General features: G+C 58.4%; 1 protein-coding gene and 1 long non-coding RNA gene across 4 annotated transcripts; one reads left to right on the top strand and one right to left on the bottom strand.

Moving 5' to 3' along the window:
- CHST1 (carbohydrate sulfotransferase 1) lies at nucleotides 1-17,731 on the bottom strand. Of its 3 annotated transcripts, none has more exons than XM_086677605.1 (4): nucleotides 17,296-17,731; nucleotides 4,319-4,658; nucleotides 3,337-3,433; nucleotides 1-2,176 (listed from the first exon to the last, which is right to left on the bottom strand). In XM_086677605.1, the coding sequence occupies exon 4, from the start codon at nucleotides 2,132-2,134 to the stop codon at nucleotides 899-901; it is 1,236 nt and encodes a 411-aa protein (XP_086533731.1). In that variant the 5' UTR covers nucleotides 2,135-2,176; nucleotides 3,337-3,433; nucleotides 4,319-4,658; nucleotides 17,296-17,731; the 3' UTR covers nucleotides 1-898. The 3 variants fall into 3 exon arrangements, with proteins under 3 accessions (XP_086533731.1, XP_086533733.1, XP_086533732.1); XM_086677607.1 differs by having other exon boundaries at nucleotides 4,319-4,446; XM_086677606.1 differs by having other exon boundaries at nucleotides 4,319-4,440.
- On the top strand, nucleotides 15,793-25,027 carry LOC147576522 (uncharacterized). The gene is made up of 3 exons (XR_015240860.1): nucleotides 15,793-15,957; nucleotides 16,376-16,483; nucleotides 24,918-25,027. It is a non-coding gene; the product is annotated as an uncharacterized LOC147576522 (long non-coding RNA).
- The last annotated feature ends 373 nt before the right edge of the window (nucleotides 25,028-25,400 follow it).

The following is a 25,400-nucleotide window of genomic DNA, read 5'->3' as shown; positions in this document are numbered from 1 at the left end:
TATTATTGCACACTTTTATTTACAGAAAACACAGATAAAGCATTTCAATGTTCATTTAGCAAACTGATCCACTCTTTTTTTTTTTTCTTTTTGGCACAAAGAAATATCACTGATGGACCCCAAGATCAATCGGAAACCCCTAAGATTTATCAGCCGTCACTGGTCCAGGGGCAGCCACGAGACTCAGACAGACAAACAGACAGCATCGCCACAGACTGGAAAATAATAAACAAGGTCCACATTCACCTCACAGTAAAAACCTGCTCACCGACAGGCAAGGGCGGGCAGGAGGGGGCAGTTTCTCTGCTCCCAGGGGGGCAGCGGGCACTGGGGGCAGGCAGCAGGGTGGGGAGGGATTAGACACCATTCATAAATTAGAGAGAGGTGGCCTTTTTTGTTTTTAACCTCTTACCTTGTGGAAGTAAGACAGTGCAAAAACTACCATACCCGGACCACTCGTCCGTTGGAGAAGCTTCCGAAGTTCTGTGGTTTGGGGCACGTATCTCTCCTCGTGGGCGCCCGTGTGTGTGTGTGTGTGTGTGTGTGTGTGTGTGTGTGTGTGCGCGCGCGCGCGCATGCGCTCATGTGAATGTGTGAGTGTCGTGCTTGTAAACATTGTCACTATCCACGCAGAGACCCAGCATCCGTGTGTCTGAATGGGGTGGGGTAGGGGCTCACCCCACTTCACGTCCCCTCTGCCCCAGTGATTCCTGTCCAAGACATAGTGCAAATTTCAGAGACGAAAAGGGGGGCAGAAGGAAGTGGAGGGTGGGCAGGGGACAGGAAGGACACAAAGGCAGGGTGGGGGCGGGAGGGGGAAATAAGGCAACAGTTAGAAACGGTCCATTTTATCAAAACCGACGCCACGTGCCCCTCACCCCCACCCACGGCGCCCTCGTCACGAGAAAGGGCGGAAGTCCCGCTCCTCCACCAGACTGATGGAGGGGTTCTTGAGCTCCTCCTCCGACGTGGCCATCTTGTAGCCCAGCTGCGCCAGCACCCGCTGGCAGGCGTTCTGGGCAAAGGCCACGATGTCGTAGGAGAGGCGGAAGCGCCACTTCTCGGCCGTGGCCGCCGAGTTTCGCACGGTGCCGTATTTGTGCTTGCCCAAGGTGGGGTCGCCCCGCGTGTTGTTCTGGATCCAGCGGGCCACGTGGCTGTCCAGGGGGATCCCCAGGAAGCCGTAGATCTCCTCGGTCTTCTTCATGGGGTTCCTGGCCAGGTCCTCGTAGCGCACCAACATGTACTTGCCCTTGAGCCACGCGGGTCGCGTGAGGCCGGTGGACACGGAGTTGGAGAAGTCCTCGCACACCGTGGTCAGCTGCGTCACGTCCAGGTTGTAGGGCTTCCTCCCGGTGCCGTACCAGAGGCGCCAGAGCCGGTACGTGTCGCGGAAGGTCTCGCTGCGGGAGGCCAGAATGCCACGCGGGTCCCGGACCAGCTGGATGACCTTGAGGTTCAACCGGGGGTCCTCAACCAAGGCCCGAAGGTCGTTGACCTCGGGCACCCGCACGGTCTTGATGGCCACGTGGCTGCGCTCCCGACAGGCCTCGGCGGCCACCGTCAAGTTCAGCACGCCGCACTTGCGCACGCAGTCCCCCTCCTCCAGCACCAGGTCGGCGGAGCCCGGGGGGTCACACACGGGGCGAGAGCACAGCACCCTGCTGGCCCCGCGGCGGAAGATCCTGTCAGTGGTGTGGTTGACGGGCGGCGGCTTGATGTAGTTCTCCAGGAAGTAGAGGTCACAGTCATAGAGGCTCCTCAGGAGGTCGCGGCTGGCGCCCAGCATGACCCGCCGGTCCGCGGGGCTCTTGCCCTGGGTGAAGCGGGGGATGAGCGTGTTCTGCACGTGGTAGAGGGGCTCGAACAGGTAGAAGACGTCCAGGTGCTGGTTGAAGAGCTGGCCCACGAAGGAGGAGCCGCTGCGCGTGGTGGCCAGAATGAGGATGTGGGTCTTGCGGGAGAGGTTGTAGGCGAAGGTGGGGCCCTCCTCGCACAGCCGCTCGGCCAGCCCTGCCTCTGCCAGCCCCGGGCAGGTGTGGAAGGACTTGGCGGTGAAGGTGCGGATGGCCGTGTACTGGATGGCGATTGAGGCCAGGGCAAGGAGGAGGACAGCCTTCCAGGAACATTGCATGGCTGGGCACCTTCATGGGGCTGCTTCTCCACCATGCGGGGTCTGCGGGCAAAGGTGGGCAGCCCTCAGGAAGCAGCCAGGCGTGGGTGCCTCGCTCGGCGCCCTTAGAAGGGCTGGCCTCCGGGGGGGCCCTGGCACCTACCTGATTCCCTCTGCCCCGTGCTCACACACACACCTAAGGGCTGAGCAGCTTCCAGGCTAGACTTTCCAAACTCGGGACTCCTGGGAGTTTCTGGGCACTGAACAAACGGACTCCCCCCACCCCCGGGGACTCCCATTGGGACCCTTGAGTTCCTTAATGGGGCTCCGCGGTGCAAGAAGCTGACTTCCCCGGCTCACACACTCAGGAGCCCACCACTCCCTGCCTCCAGCCATTCTCTGCCACTGCCTGTCACCCCTGCCAGCACCTCCTGGGCCCGCCTGCATCTTCCACCCCCCGTGAGCAGGCACCTGGTCCCCCCACGTGGGCATCTTTCCTCCAGCCCCTGCCCACCCCTAGGAGGAAAAAGAGCTCATGTCAGAGGCTTCCTCCTGCGTCTAAGGGACCCCTGTACGCCCTACGTATCCACTCACCTCTGCCCCCTGGGCCCAGGAAAGGGGGACAAATGTGTCAAGCCCACCTCCCCAACTTAGGGATGTAGGTGACTAGTTTACTCTAGCTGAGGACTCCTGGGATCCCCCGGGTTAGGAGAGCCAACTGGCCCAGAACAGGACAGTTCCAGGGCTGCTGAATAGCATCCCTTACCCAGGCCCCAGCACACTCCAGGTTTGTTTCTGGCCACAGGGGCAAGGGAGGGGTCCGGGCAGAGGGTAGATGACCCCCACTGACAGCAGGGTGAACCGGCTCTTCCGGGCCCCCCATCCCAGCCAATCCTCAAGGACCTCCGCCATTAGGCTCTCAGCCCTTCTGTCCACAGGGGGAGCTCAGAGGCCCCACTGTGACCCAGCAATGGCCCCAGAGAACCAGGCAGGACAGAGAGGAGAGGAAGGGGTGGAACAGAAGGGACACCTGAAGGAATGAGAAAGTGGGTGGGGTGGGGACAGGAGAGCAGGGAAAATGAAGGGTGTGTCACAGGTCTGGAGGGAGGTACCAGCCTGAGCATCTGGAAGTCCCCCCCAAGAGAGGCTGGCTCAGCTCCCAGGCCCTGGGGGAGGGCTGGGGCTGCTCCAAGAGCGAATGCAGGGACGGCTCCACCACTCACCAAAGAGGGGCTGCTCCGAGCTAGGGAGTCCACAGCTGCCGGGGCTCCTGGCCTAGCCGGCGGTCCCAGCCTGTGCAGATGCCCTGTGGCCAGCAGACTGCAGAGAGAGAGAGGTAGGGGAGGAGTTCTGGGGGGGGGGGTTGATCTGTCAGCACCGCCCTTCCCACCCCTTCTGTCCTGTGCCCCCACAGACTACCTTCCAAGGCCATGGGACAAGGGCCCTGGCTGCTCTCCCAGATCACTGACTCAGGCCTCCAAATATCCTAGAGCCATCTTTTATCTCCTAGATCTGGCCCTGAGTCCTGGGCCCTCCACCCACGTCCCCACCCCCTAGCCATCCTCTCCTAGCAAGTCACTGTCCCTCACACCACGACCCGATGGGCAGGCCTCCATCACCAGCTGACCAAGAGCTGGTGCCCCACATGGGGAACCACCCCAGGGAGGACCCCCAAACTCATCACCCAAGGCAGCTGCAAAGAAATCCACTGGCCACAAATACCCCGAGGCCTAGCTAGCTCTGTTCAGCTCTGGTGGCCAGACTGACCCACCAGACAGATGCCCGGCACCCGAGAATGGAACGGCAACAGAGTCAAAGCTGTCCCAGAGAATTAGGCCGGAGCACAGCCCCAGCTGGTTCTGCATTTTATTTATTTATTTATTTTTTTATTTATTTTCTGAAGGAGAGAGAGAGAGAGAGACAGAGCATGAGCGGGGGAGGAGCAGAGAGAGAGAGGGAGACACAGAATCCGAAGCAGGCTCCAGGCTCTGAGCTGTCAGCACAGAGCCCGATGCGGGGCTCGAACTCACGGACCATGAGATCACGACCTGAGCCGAAGTCGGATGCTTCACCGACGGAGCCACCCAGGCGTCCCTCATTCTGCATTTTAAATTGACAGAACCACCTGACCCTTCAAAGTCTGACTCGTTCAGTGACTCCCCAAGAGAGGTTTAGAGAAGTCAACAGGGCCGCCAGGGGGCTCACCTCAGACCTCCCGGTGGAAATGGCAGCTCTGTCTAGACAGCCCAGACGCCGAGGCCCGCACGGAAGGGACAGCCGGGGAGGGAGGTTCTTCTTCCAGCCACAGCGGAGAGGAGAGCGGCTACCTACAACTCAAAGCAGAAGTGGACCAGGGAGCATCCCTGACCTTGACGCTGCTCGCGGATTCTAAGTTAAAACGTCAACACCGTGGCGAGCGTTGTTTCGGTTAGCATCTTCGGAGTACTTCCTAAGTGCTAAGCCTTTGACCTGCATCCGCTCGTTTATTCCTCACAGGAACTTCACGTGGAAGCCAGTTCTCAGCTCCGTTTCACACTGGAGAAGGCTGAGGCACAGAGAGGCGGAGTCACCCCCCTGAGCTCGCGTGCCTGGCTTAACGCACATCTAGCAGGTTCCCAAAGCCCTCGCTCTTTCCCTCTGAGGAGATTTGACCTTGTTCCTCCAGCTTACGCGCACTTGGCCTTCAAACATGCATTCGATTAATGTCCCCAGCCCACTTGTGAATCGGCAAGAGAGAGACGGGGCCTAAGAAGGGTACAGACGATCCGTAAGACTTACGGCATGTTCCTTCCCTTCGCTGTCTGGTCTTGTTGATCTACTGGCTCGTGGCTGAGGGGGTGAACTTGTGCCTTGTGAATATTCTGCCCACATCCCGCTATTTGGCATGACTCCTTTGGGGGAGGGGTTCGCGGATCCTCACGTCCCAAACCTGCCGTGCTGCCTGGCTCGGCCAACTCTGAACACTATGCGGTCCCTTACAGCCCCCTTTGGGAGGGCAGGGTCTTCACTGCCATTGTTTAGATGGAGAAACTCAGGCTCAAAGACTAAGCAAATGGGCATGGGCAAACAAGGAGTAGCAGAGACTCGAATCCCCGTGTCAGACTCTTAAGCCAGTGCTTTGAACCCTTTACCATCAGCTTAGCGGAGTAGAAACAGACCTAAAGAGTCTGGGTGCCTCAGGGAGGGGCACAGAAGCGGGGCTGAGGTGACGGTGGGCCATCTGAGGCTCTGGGGGTACTTAGTACGTACAGGGAATAGTACCGCGTCACCAGGTGGCAGTAAATAGGAGAAGAACACAGTCTAGATTCTTGCGAACCCCCAATGTGATCAGAGAAAAACCACACCCCCCATCCCTCCCCCCCCCCCCCCCCCGACTCCTCGGCAGTAGAGAATGCTGACTCCATCAACAGGGTTGGGTGAGGTGCCCAGCAGAACCGCCTCTCTGCGTTAAATTAGATCCTCCTACAAAATGCAGGCCCACCCTGCCTGAGTGCCGCAAGACAAATGCCTTTAAAGAACAGGTAGGGAATACCATTAATAACAGTGCTCGTAATATTTTCTTAATGTCTTTTTTAAACTTATTTTTGAGAAAGAGAGTGTGTGCAAGCAGGGGAGGGGCAGAGAGAGGGGGGACAGGGAGAGAGGGGGACAGAGGATCTGAAGCAGGCTCCGTGCTGACAGCAGCGAGCCCGATGCGGGCCCCGAACTCACACATGGTGAGATCGTGACCTGAGCCAAAGTCAGAGGCTTCACCAACTGAGCCGCCCAGGCGCCCCTGCTCGGTCCGAGTTTTAAGTTATTTAAGGGTCTGCAGTTGCAATGCCATTGCATTAGGTGGCACTGCCTTTGCTCTTAACCCGTGAAGATCTGCCCAGATATGCAGCATGACCCGGGCTCTGTTCTAGGAATCACGGAGGGGAGAAAGCATGAAGGCAAGCACTTCCTGGGCATTCACGATGTTTATTCCAGGCAAATGCTCCTCGCACCTTCACGCCAACCCTGTGTGGTTGACGTTGCCATATCCCCATTTTACAGATAAGGAAGCGGGGGGCTCTGCAAGGTTACGTAACTTTCCCAAGCTTACACTCCGAGTAAGGAGCAAAGCCAGGATTCTAGCCCAGGCACTACTCCCTGGAGCCCACACTCGAATCCTCCTCCCTGACCCATGACGTTAGACCCCTGGGGTCCCCACCGAGACAGGAAACAGACGTCTTGAAGAGATTTCACTTAACTCTAAGATTCTGGCACCAGAAGGAGAGGTCACCCATAGAGGGGACCATTTAAGTTTCTCCCCTCACAACTTCCCCCCTACTCCACCCCAGAGAAACTTAAGGCCAGGATTAGCAACTGCTGCCTTGGCTAATAAATCAGAAGTAACTGAAGCATCCCGACGCTACAAATCCCTAAGAAAGGGGGACTCAGTGTCGCAGGTATAGCACCAGCAAGGGAATGCGTTCAAAGTCCCAGCCCCAGGCCATTCCCCTGTCTCCCAGGAGGGCAAAGCTAGGGCATGGGAACAGGAAGATGAAGAAAGTCAGACCCTCCTAGAAAGGCCCCTGCTCTGCCAGCCTGGCAGAAGTGGGCTCAGGGCTGGCCAAGCTTCCTTGGTATGCTGGAGGCATCTGCCCTGGAAACCAGAGGCCCCAGGGCCAGGTCCCACTGTTCCCAGGGGAGCCCTCGCCACTGCAAGGAACTCTCCAACGCCCTTGTCCTCCAAGCCAGACTGTGAGCCCCACGGCCCCTCCCTGGGCTTGGAGCAGGGCCTTCCTCCACCCCAGGTTAGTCACAATCCAGACAAACCCTAGACACAGGAGCCCAGAGTCTGTAACCTCTGTTGGAAGGCAGGGGAGCGGATGAACTCCCAGCAGGAAGCTCAGATGTCAATGTCAGCCACCGTCAGATTAGGGCACAGATAAGGGCACACGGTGGAAGTGAAAAATGCGTCTACATCAGACAACTGTAATCCAGAGCTCAGAGCTCAAGCCACAGAATCACACCCGTCTGGATTATCACGTAGCAGGTGTGTGGACCGGGAATCACTAGCTTTTTCTGGGCCTCAGTGTCCCTACCCATAAAGTGGGCATAGCCATACTAGTGACTGTAAGAATCCAAGCATTGAGTCAATGCCAGGCGTAGAATAACGACCTCATGCTTGGGACACGGGCTCTGGCATGAGCCCCATTGGCGGCCAGGTTTCTTAACCTCTCTGGGCCTCTGTTTTCTCCCCCAAAGAATGGGGACAATTGTAACAAGGCTGTTGTCAGGACTAATTGGTTAACACAGTGCCTGGCATAAAGTAAGCCCTCAATAAATAACGATACCCGTATCATGAAATGTCTTGTTTGCTTTTTGTCTCAGCTGAGCACCTCAGAACAGATCTCACGGACTCTGAGAGTGAGGTAGACACTCTCCCTGACTGCGGTGTCCGGACCTCTGCCAGGCAGGCCTCTGCCCACGTGGCCCCTTCTTCCCTCCTCTCCTCGCCCAGCCTGAGAACTTTCTGCCGCGGAGCCGCCGCAGTGGCTTGCCTGCTGCCCTCTAGTGGCCACATCCTGTAGTGCAGCCCCTTAGCGCCGCGTCCTTGCTGTGTGTGTTCAGAACTCCTGGCCGGCTGATGCAGCTTTATGGGAGGATTCAGCCCGCGGGAGGTGATGTTGCAGGGTGCAGCGAGGTGCGATGATGACACCCCCACCTGAGCTGTGGCCTCTGCTCTGTGCATCCTCTCTTCCTCACCCTCACCCCGAGACAAGCAGCAACAAGCGGCCTCACCTCATCCAGAGGGCCTCTCCTCATGCCTCTCTGGCAGGGGAAGGAACGCTGAACTTAATATCACAGGCGGGAACGGCCTCTGCTTTCCCTGGTTGGGAGACCTTGGACTTATCCCCTGGCCTCTCTGTGCCTCGATTCTTCCACAGATCCAGCGACTCTAAGGGCCTCCCAGCTCTGATCCTAGGAAGGCCTGGCGCTCCATTTTCAGAGTCAGGGCCACCCTGGCTGCAGGCAGAGGGATGCTCCTTTGGGAGCCGGAAAGCCCCAGTCATCTTCCAAGAGGATATCAGGGCTGGCAGCTGGGCCCCATCCCCCTCAGCTTGGTCCACGGCAGCCCCAGCGGGGGCTAAGAGCCAAGGGGCTCTGCCCTCTGGTGAGTTCGCCCCCGGCCTCCTGCTCTGTGAAATCCCATGCAACCCAGAGCTGTGGCATTTGCCTCTTCTGGGCCACAGGCCCCTTGGAGAGACACAGTCCCTCTTTCCAGAAAGATTCCTTCGTATCCACAATTTTACACACACAAGCAGAAGGCTCCAGGACCCCCTAAAGCCCACCCATGGGCCCCTTAGAGGCTTCACCCCCTCTATGAGCAGCATTCTCCCCTGCCCCAGGATCTTCTTCCCAGCTGACCATACCAGAGAAGCCTCCACAGATATGTATATACTGATGTGGGGCTATCACCCAAGATAAAGAAGCTAGAGCCAGAAAACACATGTGCAACAGTATATACTACGGCTTGTTTGTAAAAAGGGGATGAGGTGGGGGGAAGGTATTTATACACATGCGTATACAACCACTGAAAAAACTCTCGCTGAACTGGTAAACTGTAGATGCCCCTGCCGGAGGGACTAGGAGACCGGAGCGGGAGGAAGGCAGTTCACGCTGAGCCTCTCAGTTCCATCTGAGTTTATTAACTTTCTGGGCTAGGGCAAAGCCACGCCAGGCAAGACCTGGAGGGGTGGGACACTGAAGTCAGCACTGGTAACTCCCTGCACCTTCTGTTCTGCCCCCAGGGCACTGCCTGCCAGCTCCCCCCCTCCCCCACTGCCAAGGCAGCGGGGTCAAAGTCACTACCTTTTGGCTCTGTCTGTTCAGGCAGGCCGCAAAGGGGAGCAGTCAGCTGGTGCTGCTGAGACAGGGCAGGCGCTGAAAACGAGGGAGACCTCCAGGGGGACCCGGGGCTGCGGGGAGCAACCGAAGCCTGAGTTGGGGAAAGGACTCCCCTCCCAGCTTTTTCTTCCCAAAAACAGTTTGCAAAGCTCCGAGGAGATCGGGAGAGCAAAGAATAAAGATCCTGAACATCGTATTTCTGACCAGCCCCGGGAGCCAGGATGGAGGGGCCCAAGGCTCTGAGGCCCCAGGAACTGGAGCAAGGGGCTGGGGGGGAACTGGACAGGGAGGGAGGAAGTTGGCACACAGACCTCTGGGAGAGCCTGCAGAAAGGAAGTGCTTAATCCCTGGGTCTGCGGTAGCCAGCGCTGACCCACCATCGATGTTTGTTTAGTTAAGACGAAAACATATAAAAGAGCAAGGTTGGTTTTTTTTTTTTCTTCCTTAAAAGAGTGAGGTGATGAAACGAGCAAGTGGAAAAACAAGGGTACAAACGAACGTCTGAAAGAACCAGAAGCCAGATTAGCATACAAGAGCCAAGACACTTCTGGGCCGGCCATGGGGATCAGGGCTACCCGGCAGCCAATGGGAAAAGGGAAATATTTCATTTCAGGTTTCATAGGAGCCATGAGATGAAAATGAAGACATCTGCTCAAGAGATGCCTGACTACTCCTGACATTGACTCTCCTAGAGAACCCTGAGCACAGCCTGCCATTCTCAAGACCTCGTACCTGCTAAGCCTGAGGACAAGTTTCTTGGGGCTGTGTTCTAGAACATCCTTCAAGGTGAGCAGCATGCCAACCCATAATTCAGCCAGGGCAGCCTCCCAGGGGGAGGAGATTTGTTGGGGTCCAGAATCAGCCCCTGTGGTCTGGGTCAGCCCAAGGGAGATCGGAGGCTCTTCTCTTTGCGGTCAGGCCTCCTCGAGTTGAAACACCGGGAGGCACTGGACCTTGTCCCCAGAATCTGCACCAACACAGACAGGGTGTTTGTACACAGTCCTTAGAGTCCCTGGGCCCCATAGCTATCCACAGACCCCACAGGCAGCACGCGTGCATTGTCAGGCACCTTGACAATGTCAAGTTCTTGCAGCCAAGGTTCCAGACAGTGAGTGCCCACCAACTGTTCACCCTCAGCAGAGACACTCAGCTGCCTTTTATGAGCTCTCGTATCTCCGGAGCAGGTCACTCCAATGTCCGTACATAATGACACGGGGGGACACCCATCAGTGTCTCAAGCCTCCTCGAAAAGTTACCCACAGGGGTGCCTGGGTGGCTCAGTCGGTTAAGCGCCCGCCTCCTGATTTCGGCTCAGGTCATGAGCTCACGGTTCGAGATCGAGCCCCGTGTCGGGCTCTGTGCCGATAGCACAACCTGCTTGGGATTCTCTCTCTCTCTCTCTCTCTCTCTCTCTCTCTCCCTTTCTCTCTCTCTCTCTCTCTCTCTACCCCCCCCCACTCATGCTCTCTCTGTCTCTCTCATAATAAATAAACTTAAAAAGAAGAAACAGCTATGAGAACCTGAGCAAGACACTTAACCTCTCTAGACCTCAGTTGTCCTCATCTACAAAATGGGAAAGACGGTAGCAGAACCTTCCAAATAGTCGGGTTGTGAGACAGCACGCCGATAAATACCCAGAGCCTAGCACAGCCCGGGCACAGAGCAACTATTCACTCCACTCGCTAAGTAAGAACCGTGAGTGTGATGTGCGGGGACAACTCAAACCTACAGGCCGGCTGTAATGGCCCGACAAATGTGGAAAGAAGTCCGAACAGATGCCACAGCCTCCTCCCCTGAAGCTCCCACGGCCTGTGTGGTTGAAGACACTTGCTGTGGGGGCTGCAGAGACTGCCTCCCGGTACTTCTGTGGGCCCGGCGGGTTGGCGGGGTCCTGGCCCGTCCTGAGGAAAGTTTTCTCCGGCGGTGGGGAGAGTGACTGACCTCCTGGCACAAGGCTCCAGTGTGCCCAGCGCCTCACGGGGGAAGGATGAGTCAGAAGGGCCCAGTTCCCTCAGGCCGGTCCTACCACAGCCCAGCCTGTGGTAGGCGGACCCTTCTGCCCCGACATTGGGCGGAAAGGCCCCGGTTTCCTGTCCCCCCCCCCAACCCCTCCCCAACAGCCACAGGCAGAGAAGGAACAGTACCGAGGCCCCACCCCCTGGACACCGGGCTCTGGCCCTTCCCCCCAGCTTCAAGGACGGAAACATCCAGCAGAGGCTAAAGCACCAGCAGCTGCTGCTGGAGGGGCTGGCAGGGGGCGCCACCCGTCCCCAGATCCGGGAATCTCCAGCCTGGACCCCGGCTGGCCCCTGAGGATGAGGGCTGGGCATGGGACAGGCTCCCCTGAGTCTCTGACACAGGATGGAGGGGCCGCAGGAGCAGACACCCAGAGGTGACCCCAGCCCTGGCTCACATCAAGTGGGTGCTATAAGCCATCCTTCCCACGTGAGGAGCAGCGAGGCACAGGCAAGTGAGGGCGTTCATCTAGGTATGCGAAGCTGGTCTGTGCTGGGGTCAGGGTTTGAGCTCAGCTCTGAGGACCCTTACCACAAAACAGAAGGCCCCAGGCCTCGCCCGAGAGTAAGAGCATCACCCAGTACCTGGAGACTACAGGGCAGGGGCAGGGAGTGCTGGGGCCAAGGTGGCCCCCAGGGACCCAGGCATTCACCCTGACCCAGACAGGGGCTCATCCAACACCTACTGACCATCTCTAAGGATCAGGTCCCTGGGGTGTCAGCTGGAGGGATGGGGCTGCCTATGGCCCTGCCTGCCTGATCCCCAAGCACAGCAAACAGGTCTGTGCCATCTTGCCACTTCCTGCAGGGGGGGGGGGGGGCAGCTCTCCCTCCCCAGACGAATAACGAAAGGACGATTATCAGGAAGATTGGAAGAGATGATGGGTGTGGACATGCCTGGTGCAGCGTGGCACCTGAGAGAGAGCAGGTGCCACAGACACTCTGGCTAGGCAAGGAGAGGGAGGTGTGAGTGTGTCCTGGGCCCAAAAGCTCAGGACTATCCAAATCCCGTGCAGCCAAGAGGACACCAAAGGTTGTCTTTATTACTACCTGGCCTGAGATGGTCTGGAATGGAACTTACGGTTTGGGCTCCAGACCAGGATAAGGTCTCCCTGCTCCCTAATCCCAGAACTCACTACCAGCCCACAGTTGGTTACATGGACACCCCCCCCCCCCACCGAAGAAGGGCCCCGCCCCCTTCTCATCCACGTCTCCTGGATGAGAAGTGTTAGGGAGAGCCACCCACTGGGAACGTGAAATCGGATGAGTGTCTCTGCCCCCACATCGACAGGGGCCTCAACAAGACACAATGGCTGCTCGCTGAGGGTCTACCGTTATGTTATGAGCCTTTCACGCACCACTTTATCTGACCCTCTCCCCAAGCTTGGGAGTCAGGACTACAGCCGCATCCGTATCACCGTGACAGACAGAGGCTCACAGAGGTTGAGTGACTTGCTCCTACAGCTCAGAAGCGGCAGGATGGGGAACTGGATTCAGCCTTCAGGGCTCATTGTGTGTGAGGTCCTCACCTCTCCCAGGTTCTCCCTGAGGGCTTCCCCTCCTGCCCTCTCTGACCTCCTAAAACCCTGTCTGAACCAACCCACTTAGCTCTCCTGACCCTAGACTCACGCCAACACGGCAGAAGGCGAAACCCAGACCTTGGGCCCTGGACAGGCTTACCGTCCCTGAGCCCCAGGTACCCGGGGAGGGGAGCCCACACCCACCTCCCAGGGCAGGTGAGGGGCTTAAATGAGATCCTAGTATTGTGCCTGGTTCCAGGCAATCACTCAATTAACGATACCTTCAGAACGTTGGCTTCAGACTTGTCTGCCTCCCTCATCCGCCTGCAGAATCCCTGAGGGAGAGCCCCAGGCCCTCTGTCAATCCCCACCCTCGGTGCCCAGCCAGGGCCCGCAGCACGTGGCAAGGACTTGATGGGGCACTAAACAAGCCGCTGGCCCCCCGCAGAGACCCGGAGGAGAGAGCTGTGCCCCGTTCCCCATCCCAGAGCAGGAGATGAGCTCTCCCTCCAATTCCCAGCTCACAGCCTTCCAGCTCTAATCAAGGAGCAAACACAAAGAGGGAATCTCTAAACATTTAGAAAACGCGGGAACTCTGTGCCCCACGTGGCACCATGGGGATTTATAAAGAACAAATCATGCCTGACAAACTTGATGGAATTACAAGACCGGTAGATGAAGGAAATGCAGGCAGGGTAATATATCTTGATTTTTAGCAAAGCATTTGATACAGCGCCGCGAGTAATCTTACAAAATTAATTCAAACAGACTTGGCCCTAAGCACTTGTCATGGGGCCGAAAGCAGGAGGGGGCAGGTCCCAAGGGTCCTGAGTGGAGGAGGCGACCCCAGGGGGAAGGGGCCGAGGGATGGGGTCTGGGAGTGGGGGCAGGGCTGCCCAGACCCAGCACTGGGTCAGATCTTATCTGACATCTTCATTAATGATCCTGAGAGAGGGAGTAAACAGTCCGTTAATGAAATTTGCAGAGGATATTAAATTGGAAGGTGTTGTGAACACCAATGAGGACAGCAAAGTGGTCCAGAGAGACCTGGGTGGGGGAAGAACCTTGGCAGGAAACTGCGATTTTGGCGGGGGCTGGGGGCAGGGTGCTGGACCTGTGGGCTGGGCAGCATCTGGGGCTACCTAGAGAGCCAGAGAAGAGGGGAAGGCATCCCCGGGGCTGGTGTGGAGCTGGCAGTGATGAGATATGAGAGAGGGAGTGCCTTTAGGGAGCTTGGAGCTGAAGCCCACCTTACAGGAGGGAAGGAGGGGCTGTCTGCAGGCCAGGGAGAAGAGGGTGGCAACGGAGAGAAGGGCTGGCTGGTGAGGGAGACGCTGGCTGAGCCATCACCGGTGCCCAAAATGTCCCCGAGGCGCCGCTCTGACACTGCCGAGGCCGAGGCCGGTGCTGCAGGGTAAGGACAGGCCCCTCTCCCAGCCAGCTGGGCAGTAACACATCAGCTGGTGGCTCAGGCTGGAGCCCCTAGCTGTCCAGACTTGGAGGGTGTGCTGGGAGCACTTCACCAATAGAAGATCTAACCTGGGGGCAGGAAGAGGAGGGCAGGGTCCGTTATCTTTCTGGAGAGTTCCCGATCCCTCTTTCATCAGGAGAGAGAGGCCCCTCCAGGATCTGGAAAAGTTGCCCCACCCCAATCTCTTCTCACAGTCCTCGGAGCCTGGACCTGTCCTGTCCCTCTCCCTCTGGCCCAATCCCAAGGAGGCTGAGGCAGAAAGCTGCCCATCCATCTGGACTTGGAGGATTTGTTCCCACAAGGCTCCTAGACAGGTGGGGTTTGAACAGGAGCCAGGGCTCCCTAGCACGGGGACGGGCCCTCAGCAATCTAAATAAATGCTTTGTGGGAGGAAGAAATGGATGGCTGGTTCCCAGCTGGGGCGGCTGGGGGAGGCTCTTCCAAAGCAAGAGGCCAGCCCTACCAGATGTCAAGATCACCTGCACAGAGGATAGACCCAGGTGACCACACAGGGGGTGCTCCTTCCGACCCCCAGAATTAATAATAAGGACACTTCCTGAACAGTTCCGCTGGTTCCATTGCAAGTGCATTCCCCGTATTAACATATTTGACCTTCAAGGCAACCCTGCTGACAGGTGCCCTTTTCTCCCCATTGCACAGAGGACGAAACAGAGGCACAGCGATGAGCCTTGGCACTGACTCAGGAGGCCCAAGGGAGAAGGAGCAGTCGGCCAAGAGCCTCAAGGAAAGCCGGGCAGCTCCTGATGGGAGGACTGCAGGGGGTGGGGAGAGGCAGCCCCTCCTATAGGGACCCTAGAGCCTCGCCCAGCCTCTCCCCACCCCCATCAAAGGGAGTTGGCCCAACTCCTGCCACACTTGTGGAGCCCGATTTTACTATATGTTTCCCTTCTCCCCCACCACCGCCGCGCTACACCGAGTCCTCAGAACAAGTCTGTTTCCATGGAAACCATACAGTGACTCAGGGCTTCGGGACCTTCTCTGAACCAGATTATGAATATCAAATGCTCCCTCCCCGCACCAATGCAGAGTGAGTTAGAAAAGTAAAGAGAGAGCCACGGTGGGCAAGGGAAGGAGACAGAGGCGTGGGCAAGGGGAACTCGGGGGGGGGGGGTACAAGTCTGTTCCCCCACCCCCCCACCCCCGCCCATGAGAGCCTGGCTCCTGGGCCCCTCTGCAGACTCAGTGGAGCACAGATGTATACCTCTGTGCGTCTGCAGCCAGCACACATGCAGCCCCTACATCAGCAGCATGAGCACCACCCTTTCTCCGGAACTAGGATCCTGTGGGTGGGGGCAGGGAGGTAAGGGGGATCTGCATCGTCCCTACTCGGGCCCTGAATATGGCAGAGGGGGCTGAGAGGCCAGGAAGGAGGAAAGCTGCCTGCAAGAGGAGCTCGACTTCCAACGCCGGGGAGGAAACCTCTGGCCAAAAGCATTGTAATGTTTAGCAAAGAGGGAAATTTGGATTTTAGGGGGGGAAATGTGTTTCTGCTTTAAGATGAGGAGGCCGTGTTAAGTATATGTGCCCGGGGCGGTGGCGGCGGGGGGCGGTGCATGACTATTATTTCAAAGGCCCCAGCAGGGCTGGGGTGATCATTAGCAGAAACTTCCTCTCAAAAGCCCCCCACCCTGGCCTGGCTTAGGGCAGCTCACCTGCCCTAATGGAGACAGTATCCGGGAAATCAAAGTTTACAGAGCAGGCTCCTGGCCTCCCACAGGGGGCTGAGACCCAAAGGCAAATCCGCCCCCTCCTTTCCCCAGCAGCTCCCTGAAGACCCAGGAGGGAGGGGGAAGAGAACAGGTTGGAGGCTTGATACCTCCCTGGTGAATCCAATGTGTGAGTCATGACGGTGAGAACACTTGGAAAAAGAAACAGGGTCATGGTGATGCCTTTGAGCGTCCCCGCTTGCTGAGGACTGGAGCCTGGGAACCGCCTGCCCAGGTAAGGTCTCTGCCTAAGGCAGCTGGCCCCATCAATCGTCAATCGAAAGGGGTTGAGAAAGCCCTGAAGGCGGATACCTGGGACCTTAGTCCCCACCTGCTTGCCTCTCAATACCTACACTTTCCGGGGCGCCTGGGTGGCGCAGTCGGTTAAGCGTCCGACTTCAGCCAGGTCACGATCTCGCGGTCCGGGAGTTCGAGCCCCGCGTCGGGCTCTGGGCTGATGGCTCAGAGCCTGGAGCCTGTTTCCGATTCTGTGTCTCCCTCTCTGCCCCTCCCCCCGTTCATGCTCTGTCTCTCTCTGTCCCAAAAATAAATAAACGTTGAAAAAAAAAAAAAAAAAACCTACACTTTCCTTTGGCTTGCCAAAGCAACTACTTTCCCAACCAGAGTGCCTGCTCCCCTGCCCCTAATCCTAGGTCCCTTCTCTGCTCTCTGCCCTACGAGCCATCCAAAAGATGCCAGGCTCAAGTCTGTCCTGCTTAGGAGCAGTGTTTAAGTCCATCGGTGGGAAACGTGCACCAGAGGTGAGGTACCTAATCCTGGGAAACGGCAGGCTTGGGATGGGGGGAGGGGGCACCCTGTGGCATGGCAAATCAGGCCAAGGTGCCACCCTAGGATGATCCTCAGGTCTTACATTTTAACCCCTAGCTTCCCAGCCAGGGCCACTCTCGGCTGTTAACTGTGAAAACAAGCATTGGGTTCCTGGAGCCTGGGAGAGGCTGTGCCCGGGGTCCTACCCAGAGAAGAGCGAGAGGGTGGTTCTGCCTTCCCATGGGGGCGGAGGGGGGGGGAGGGCTCTGCACCATCCGGCGGCCGGGGCCCTACGGGGACCCGGCTCATCACAGGGTGATCGGTGCAGGTTCGGAGCCAAGCCGGGGAGGGGGGGGGGGGGCGCAGGAAGCAGGGGGCACCCCCCTGCCTCTGGATGCAGCTCTGGTTTGGAAAGTTGGTGCAGGCGTGGGACCTCGGGGTCTCGAGGCGTCTCAGCAGCCCGGAGCCGGGCAGGTTGTGGGACGGTAAACCCGGGGCAGCCCCCGAGTGCGCTCCGCAGCCGCGGGGAGCTAGGCGCCTCGGGGCCGCCGCGCGTCTCAAGTTTGCTGCCCTCCCCGAATGGGGGCGGGGAGGGCTGGGGTGGTCGCGGCGCTCGCCCGCCGCCGGCCCGGGGAGCCCTTCCTGCGCCCAACGCGCTGCCGTCCTTCCCGCCGCCCCCGGCCCGCACCGCCGGTAGCGACTGTCCTCGAGCGGAGGGGCGTCTCCCACCGCGCCCGCGCCCCTCCCGCTGCTGCGGCGAGGGTCCGCTCCCGCCCGCCCGGGGCCCGCCGCGCCCGGCCGATACCTGGTGGGGGGGCGCACCGGGAGCCGCTGCAGCGCCCAGCGCCGGCTCCATCCTCGGGTCTGGAGTCAGGCTCGCCGGGGGCCGGCGGGCGGCGGCGGCGGCGGCATCGGCGGCGGCATCCTCCGCCTTCCGCGCCCTCCTCCTCGGCCTCCCTCCTCCCTCCTCTTCCACCGCCTCCGCGCGCCCCTCACGGGCCCCTCTGCATGGCCTGGGGGCGCGAGCCCGGGGCGGCCCGGCCAGCGCAGAGCGTTCTCCCGGGCAGGGGCGCGGGACCAGGGACGGGGTCGCGAGGGCCCGAGGGGCGCCGGGCCAGGGGCCGGGACCCAGCGCGCCGCAGCCCCGGGCGCCGGAGGAGAGCAGCAGCCGCAGGCGCCGGAGCCTCGCGGAGCGCCCGCCCGCCCGCCCGCCTCTCGAGCCGAGCCGGGAGCAGCGGCGGCGGCGGCGGCTATAGCGCCGAGCGAGCGGCGGGCGCTGCGGTCCGGGCTCCACCCCCCCGAAGCCGCCCGCCCCTCGGCGGCCGCCCGCCCCCTTCTCCTCCCCACCCCGCCAGCGCGCGCCCTCCCGCTCCCCGCGCCGCCCCGCGCTGCCCCAGCCTCCGGCGCCCCGGACGCCCCCTCCGCCGGCCGGCTCGCGTGCCAGCCCCCACCCACTCCCCTGGAGGGAGCCACACCCACACCCCGGGGTTGAGGGGGTCAGCGAGGGCGCAGACTGCCCACTGGCACCTCTTCCCATACCCTCCCGGCCCTCCCACCGAGGGCGCGCTCATCGAGGGCCTTCAACCGGAGTGCCGCCCGCCCCCCCAAGAAGTCCGCCGGAGCCGCCTGGCCCCGAGCCCACATGTCCTCTACCCCTTCCCCGGCCAGCGCAAAGGAGGGGCTCCAGAACCCCGAACGGGAGCCAACCACCTTTAGGGACCAGTACCCCCAACACACCCCTAGCCCGTTGCCCCCCAGCTTTACTTCTCAGATGTGGAAAGGAATCATTTGCCCTGTTCCAGTTGTGTCTCTTGGGCGGGGGGAGGGCACCCCTAGGTGGATTTGCTGGGGACCGTCTCCAGGCCAGTCCCACCCCCTTCCCACCAGCCTACCACTGGCACTCCTAGGTGGCCACGTGCAGCCACTGCCGCCCATCGGGAGGGGAGATCTGCTCTCACGGCCAGAGCCGCAGGCCAAGCACCTCAGTCGTTCTTTGCACAAATATTGACGGAGCATCTCCCGCAAGCCAGGCCTACATGGGCACCAGGGACTCACTGGTGACAAGACAAACGGACCCCTGGCCTCTCCGAGTGGAATGGAGCAGCACGGTAAGCAGGCAGGAGTACCACGTGATCAGCGGCCCCTGGGCGGAAGAGGACCGCAGAGACTCCCTGCTCCGCCGCCACGGCCACCGGGTCTGACGGTGCCAGGGCAGGTCACCACCGAGGCCTGTTTCCTTATCTGCAGAGGGTAGGTGGTTGCGGTGCCCGAACTCCTGCTGCTCCTCAGCTCTGACCAAACAATTATGTTCTCAGGCCAGGAAAAGCAGTCAGCTTCCACCTGCACCCATATCTGAACCTCCGGTTTCCGGCCCAAGCCTCCCCATCACTCCTGGCCCGAGAGCCCAGGGAGGACTTGTAAGCTTCAGGTACCCTGAGAAAGGCTTTGGGCCTGTCTTCATCCCGAAGTCAGAGATACTGGTCCTCACTTCTCCGGGCCGCTGTGGAACACCAGATGGTAAAATGCATGTAAATGCACTCAGCACAGGGGCTGCTGGCACTTGGTAAGTGCTTAATAATTGCACCGTGTTGTTACTGGTATTGGCGGGTTGGTGTTCAGGGCAGCCATCACTCCCTCATCCAGAGGATAATGTGGGTCCTGTACTTCTCCGGGGGACTCAGGACTCAGACCATCAAGAAACTCTCTCCACCTAGAACCAGATGGTTAGGAAGGCCCCTCCCCCCACCCCGGGGCCCCACCAGACCAAATGGTCACTTATCTTGGTCACAACTGCAAATTCTTCATTGTAAACTCCCCTGCCCCACCTCGAACCTGGCAGCGGATCCCCATCAAGCCAGGGTGGGACCCGGTGTGGTCCGAGATCACCTCTAAGTGGGTTTTCCCGCCCTGCCTCTGCCCGGCCTGCCCTCCACCCCTGGCAGCCAGGGCAGCACCAATCCTCCGTCGTGATTTCAAGGTGACCAGATCCGTTTCCCAGCCTGCCCCCCACGGAGTGGCAGTGCTGGGGGATGCCTGACAAGAGTGCTGACCTTCTAGAAGCAAGGACTTCGTGTTTCAGAATCCCATTTGTCCCTCCGTAGAAAACCAACCTCTAACACCCCAGAGCTGAGCCATCAGAACCTTCCCTTTCGCCCAGAGCTAATCCCTCCCCAAGACTTCGGCCTGACAAGAATAGTCAGGGTTTAGAGAACACCTTCTCTATCTTACACTTCCAGATCCAGTGCCTCATTTTTCAAATTCTGGTGTATTTTGGGTAGAAAGGAGGGAAATGTACATCTGGCTGACGTGAAAAGATTGGTGTGGTTGTAATGTAAAGATGGAGTGGAATTTGAATTTGGTTTTTTTTTGAAGAATATTTAAGCTCTAAAAATAGACATAGGTCTTGGTCTCAGGACCACCGGGATTCTGTTTCCAGTTTCCCGAAATGTCCCAGCTGATAACAAGCATGACTGTTTCATGAGCACCTACTGTGTGCACTGTACTGTGGCGAGTGCAGTAGGGGGAAAAGAAGAGGGCGAAAACTAAAGCAGAGGCCTTTGCTCAGGGAATTTGGATCCCACACAGTGAAGTGGGGAAAGAGCCATTGCCGCAAATGAGATCAAGTACAGAATAGGTAGCCTTGAAAGCCGGAGGAGGATGAAGCCTTGGAGAGTTGTTCAGGGAGGGCTTCCTGGAGGAGGTGGCAGTCAAACCGAGGCTTGAGGGATGGATAGGGTGTAAAAAGGCAAAGACCAGGGGAGCCTGTGAGCAGAGGCCGCCGCCAAATTGAGCTGATTTGTGTGATAATAGGAAGGTTAATATTAACGACTAATGTTTGAGGTCTTACCTCCGTGCCAGGCACTGTGCTGTTTGCTTTGGGTGGATTGTTTTGTCTCACCTGCAAAACAACCCTATGAAAGGGGTGTTCTCAGTCCCGTTTTACAGATAAGGAAACTGAGGGCCAAAGAGCTTAAGCAGCTCGCCCCGGGGCCGCAGAGCTGAACAGCAATGCAGCCAGCACTTGAGCGAGCAGTTCTGGCTAGGCACACTAACCGCTCTGCTGTGCCACATTCCGTGAGTCTGGCTGGTGGGGGTGCCTGCAGGGGAGAGCAGGAGGTCTAGTGGGCCAGGGAGGAGGCCCTTCAGAAGCCCCCAGGTGGGGGGGGGATGGTTCCTGAAATAGAGCCCCCAGACCCTCCTGGAGGACTCTAATAAGAAGCATGCCCTTTCCTCTCCCCAGCGTGCGGGCCCCTGGGGTGTTTGGAAATTGGTTAAGGGATTTGGGGGCTCAAGATTCCAGTTTTTTAATATCGCTTGCCTGTCCATCCAGTGGCAGTCTGGGCCACCCACCTTGTGATTTCAGTCTGTTCTGGGAGATTGATGGCCCGGGCTTTGATTTAAGATGTACCGCTGTGGTCCTCAATTTCCCCCGTCTCGCCAGTGACTCTGACAAGGCAGCGAGCTCAGAGAGGATGGCTCCTGGCTCTTCCCCGGACAGCAGGCCTGGGAGCCCACAGCACCTGTAGAGAAAGTTCTGACGAGAAGATTTGGGCAGAGGTAGACGGGCCTGGTGGACCTGTCCTCTGCAGCCTTGGTTTCCCCTACAGATCACGTGGAAACCCTCCTGCTGAGGAGGCCCATTCAAGAGAGAGGGGGAGGAGCCCTCCGAGGCAAGCGTACCCAACCCCTTCATTTCATAGATGAGCAAACTGAGACTCAGAGAAGTGGAGAGACTCCCCCAAGGCCACACAGGAAATGAGCTGCGCCTTCGGTTGGGTCTCCCCACTTTTCAAGAAAAAGGCCTCTTATCCCCCACTGTTGCCCTGTTCTGGATGAATCCCTCTTCTGGATAAATCAAGGGACCTGGACTTCTTTGTGGTTGAAATGAAACAAATATTTGAGGACCTTACCTCAGGCCAGATGCTGGACTGGTCCCTCAGCTACATATGACCGACCCATTTCTTCCTCATAAGATCCCCGTGGGTCAATGAGCCCAGATGTTGCCAGGCCTTACCAGCTCCTGGATGCAAAAGACCACCTTATTGTGGCAAAACCTCAAAATTCCTGCTCTTGCCTTTTCCTGCCCAATCAAGTCCTTAGCCGAAGCCCCTAGGAAAAGCCACCACCCCCCGCTGGCCTCCCCTTCCAGGGTTTCTGTAAATCCCTCAAAAAGATGTCGTGTTGCTCCCAAACCAGCCTACCTGCTGCAGTCACCACTGGCCTGTTTGCCTGCTCTCGCTCTAGAACTTGCCAGAGGCCATGAGGCTGCTCAAAAGAACGCCCCACCCCCTGCCATACCTCCCTGACGATAACCCTGGTGGGGAAGCTAATGTCCAGGCCAGCGGGTGACTCCTGATGCACCCCCAACCCCAGACATTGGGCTGTCAGAGGCTGGGAAAGCAGCGTCTTCCCAACACAGGGGCCCTCGGTCCCCAGGGCCCTGACGCATATCTGCTTGGGCCTCAGGACCTCCCAACAGAGAAGCTGTCCTGCTGGTGTCCCACTCACCACTGGCCTTGAATGCAGGCCGAGGGGCCGGGGAAGAGGGCACCGTTCCCTCCTTACTCCTTCTCTTGTTGGAAACGCTCCCAGCAGACAGTCCCTTTCCTTCTCCAGTTACAGAACAAAATGCCCCAAGTAAATTAGAGGATGTCAACAAATCTTGGTGGAGGGGAGGAAACAGGGAAACGAAGTGATTTACTTCTGGTAAGTAGCCAAAAGCCACAAAACACCTGCTGCCCAGACCACCCTCGCCTGCCCAGGGCTCCGGGCCTTCTGGGCCTGGCGGGTGGGAGGCAGGAGTGGTCTGTGTTGGTCCTCGGCCAGTTCCCCCAGGCTTCGTCGTCCTTCCTCTGGCTTCATGTGGTCCAGCCCAGGTCTTGCCAAGGCCAGTCTCATCCAAGTCTCCCAAAGTTTCCTGGAGGAAGGAGAGGTCAGAGAAGGCCAGATGTCCATTTCCTGCTGAGGGAGGAGCCTGCCCCAGCTGCCCTCTGAGGAAGAAGAGGTCCAGTATAGATGTTGACCTTTCCCTAAGCCACTCTGCTGGCCACTGCCACGCTCAACCCTGGAGGCCCAGGCTGGGGGAGACTCAGGTGGTGCTTTGGAGATCCCGCGCTTGCCCCGGTGCTTCCCAGAGCCTGCCTGCTGGGGGAGCAGAGACACGGCCACAGGGCCCATGCTCATCTGCAAACTTCCGCCTCAGGCTCCCCGCCCAAGGGCACCCCACCCAAGACACTCGGCCACAGAACTACGAGGAGACGGACAGACTGACCAAAGGCAAACAAGGCCTAAGGAGGGCTGCGGACCCTGTGTCTGATCTAAAAATAGGGCACAGGGAATATCTCACAGGCCCTGGGGCTAGGACGGTGGTGGGAGTCGGGGGCGGGTTGAACAGGATCATGGGCTGCAATTAAAACTCCCATCCTGGGTAATTCCCAGGCCTCTCTTGGGCTGTTTCCATGGCAAGGGAGGCTGGCCCAGAGAAGACAGGATCTTGGCAGGGTTGGGCTCCCTCCTCTGCTCCTGCCCGCAGAAGCCTCAGCCCTTGGATCAGACGGTTCAGACGAGGGTGCATGGTCCAGCTGAGACCTGGCAAGGCACAGGTAGAGGCCCAAGCCCTGTGAGGCAGGTGTCTGGGCCCAGGAAGCAACTGATGGCATGTGCTGGGACTTTGGGAGACCGCCAGGAACCTGGCCCAGACTCTAGGGACGAGGGCTGCCTAGAACATACCCAGGAACTCCAGTGTGGTCTCTTAACTGAGACAGGAAGAAATCAAGCCCCCAGGAAGCCTGGATCCTTGTCTGGTGAACCCTTGCCCCCACCCTCCAGGTCCCCCCACCCCCACCCCGCTCCCTCACTTGCCTCCAGGCCAGCCCCTCCCTGTTCTGCCTTCTATCCTCATAACCCTCACCTGCCCTCTTCCTGCAGCCCCCATTACCTCTTCCTTATGGGGGTTCCCTTCATGTTGGCCCCCAAGGCAACCCCTTCCCCAACCCTAGCTGGTGCTGAGAAAGTAGGAAGCCCTTCTGGCACATTCCCTGCGGGCAGATGGTGATAAGCAGAGAGAGAGTGGGCCTTACGCTGGATCTCACAGGTGGGCATTAACAGGCATGAGGTCAAAAGATAGATGCCAAGACTGTCCCTAAGCCAAGACTGCCACCTCTGTGGAATCTAGGAGAAGCCCAGCAGGTAGGTGTACAGATTCATCTTTCACACCAGCACACAGAAGTCCTACACCGGGAAGTCTGGTTCAAAGGCAGCCACAAGTCCTGCCTCCTGGACCAGTTCTTGGGGTGTGAGCCACCTGGCAGGGGAGGCCTGCCTCCTAGGTGGTTCCCTATGGGCCAGTTCATCCCCCAGACCCTCAGGGTGCCCACATTCACGCTCACCAAGAAGGGAAAAGGGGCAAGTGAGCATTCAATGTCCACTTCCCTTTTCTCACCTTGTCCCCATCCCTCATCTGCTGCCCCCACCTCATGGAGCCAAGGTGCCAGCTCAGAATGTACATCGGCAGGTGCCCCAGGCGCTGGCATTCCAGAGCCAGGAAGCCAAGCAGAGAATGGGAGGCATCCTCTAGGCTCCCCCTGACCAGCGGTAGATCAAACTGAGGTTCTTTCCCTCCTCCCTCTGGCGAAGGAGGGGAAGTGGGTGTCCTGCCAGGTGTGGTCAGCCCTTGGTCGGGGGCCCATGGGCACCTCCCACTGGACAGCCCAGCCCTGGTCAGTGCCGTACCGGCTGGCTCTGGGAACTCAGACCTGGAACAATGGAGCCATTCACATAGCCTGGACTTTGCACAATGACCCTCTCGGTCTGTTTCTGTGGCTAGACGACGTGTGAGTGTGTGAGTGAGTGAGGGAGTGAGTGAGTGAGTGAGTATGAGAGAGAGAGAGAGAGAGAATCTGAAGGTAACTGGAGAGCCCATGCAGAGATGAGAGAAAGAATCCCTACCTGACATCCTTCCTTTGTTGGACAATTACCATGTGCCAGGCAAGTTCCAACATCAAGCCCATTTTAAAGATGAGGAAACTGGGGTGAGTTGAGGAGTTAGAAGTCAGAATAATGGGGACTTCTTGGGGGGAGGTACTGACTGAGAAGGGGCCCAAGGGAACTGTCAGGACAACGGAAAGTACTCTGGGTGGTGATCACACGGGTGTAGACGTAGGCAAACATTCGTTGCGCTGTGTCCGCTGAAGATTTGTGCAGTTTGCTGTATGTAAGTTATATTTCATTTTTTTTAATGGAAGTACATCCATAGAATGGAATATTACCCACTGTAACTAAAGACCAAGGAAGCTCTTTGTATACCAATATAGATTGCCAAGATACGCCGTTGAATGAAAAATTGCAAAGGGCAAAACAATGTTTCCCAGATAGTACGCAAGCATGTTTTAAAATGCTCTCTATACATATCCATTTGTGTGTGTTTAGATCATCTCTGGAGACACACAGAAACCACGGCTGCCCCGGGAAGAGGAGTCACACTGCTGGACACATAGGCTGGAGGAAGACCTTTCGCAATAAACCCTTTTCTTACCCCTCGGGAGTGTATTACTTACTCAAAAAGCGAGAGAAATTAAGTGGCGTAAGAGCGCCAGAGTTGCTGATTACGTCCATTGCTTCGGTGCATTTAATTCCAAAGTCAAACGGCCCTGTCTCCGGCCTGTCTCCACTCCTCCAACTCTGCCAGACTGCAGCCGGCTGTGGCTGCCCAGCTGGGGAAAGTTCATGGCTGGGCTCCACCATGGACTGTGCAAAACCCGCTGTGGCCTGCGAGTCAGGAGGCTGGCCCCACAGGGCCGCAGAGTGGCAGCTGACATCACAGAGGCCAGCTCCCCGCTGGCCACTGAACGAGGTCGGGTGCTGTAGGCCTGCCCTCCAACTGAGGGCTCCTGTCCAGACCCCCCCCCCCCC

This window comes from Puma concolor, chromosome D1 (genome assembly GCF_028749965.1).
Source record: "Puma concolor isolate L17-30 chromosome D1, mPumCon1.1.hap2, whole genome shotgun sequence".
NCBI lineage: Eukaryota > Metazoa > Chordata > Mammalia > Carnivora > Felidae > Puma > Puma concolor.
This window is presented reverse-complemented; position numbering and strand designations above follow the sequence as displayed.

Excerpts from the sequence above, each read along its gene's own strand:
- CHST1 (XM_086677605.1), bottom strand. The coding sequence starts at position 2,134 with ATGCAATGTTCCTGGAAGGCTGTCCTCCTCCTTGCCCTGGCCTCAATC.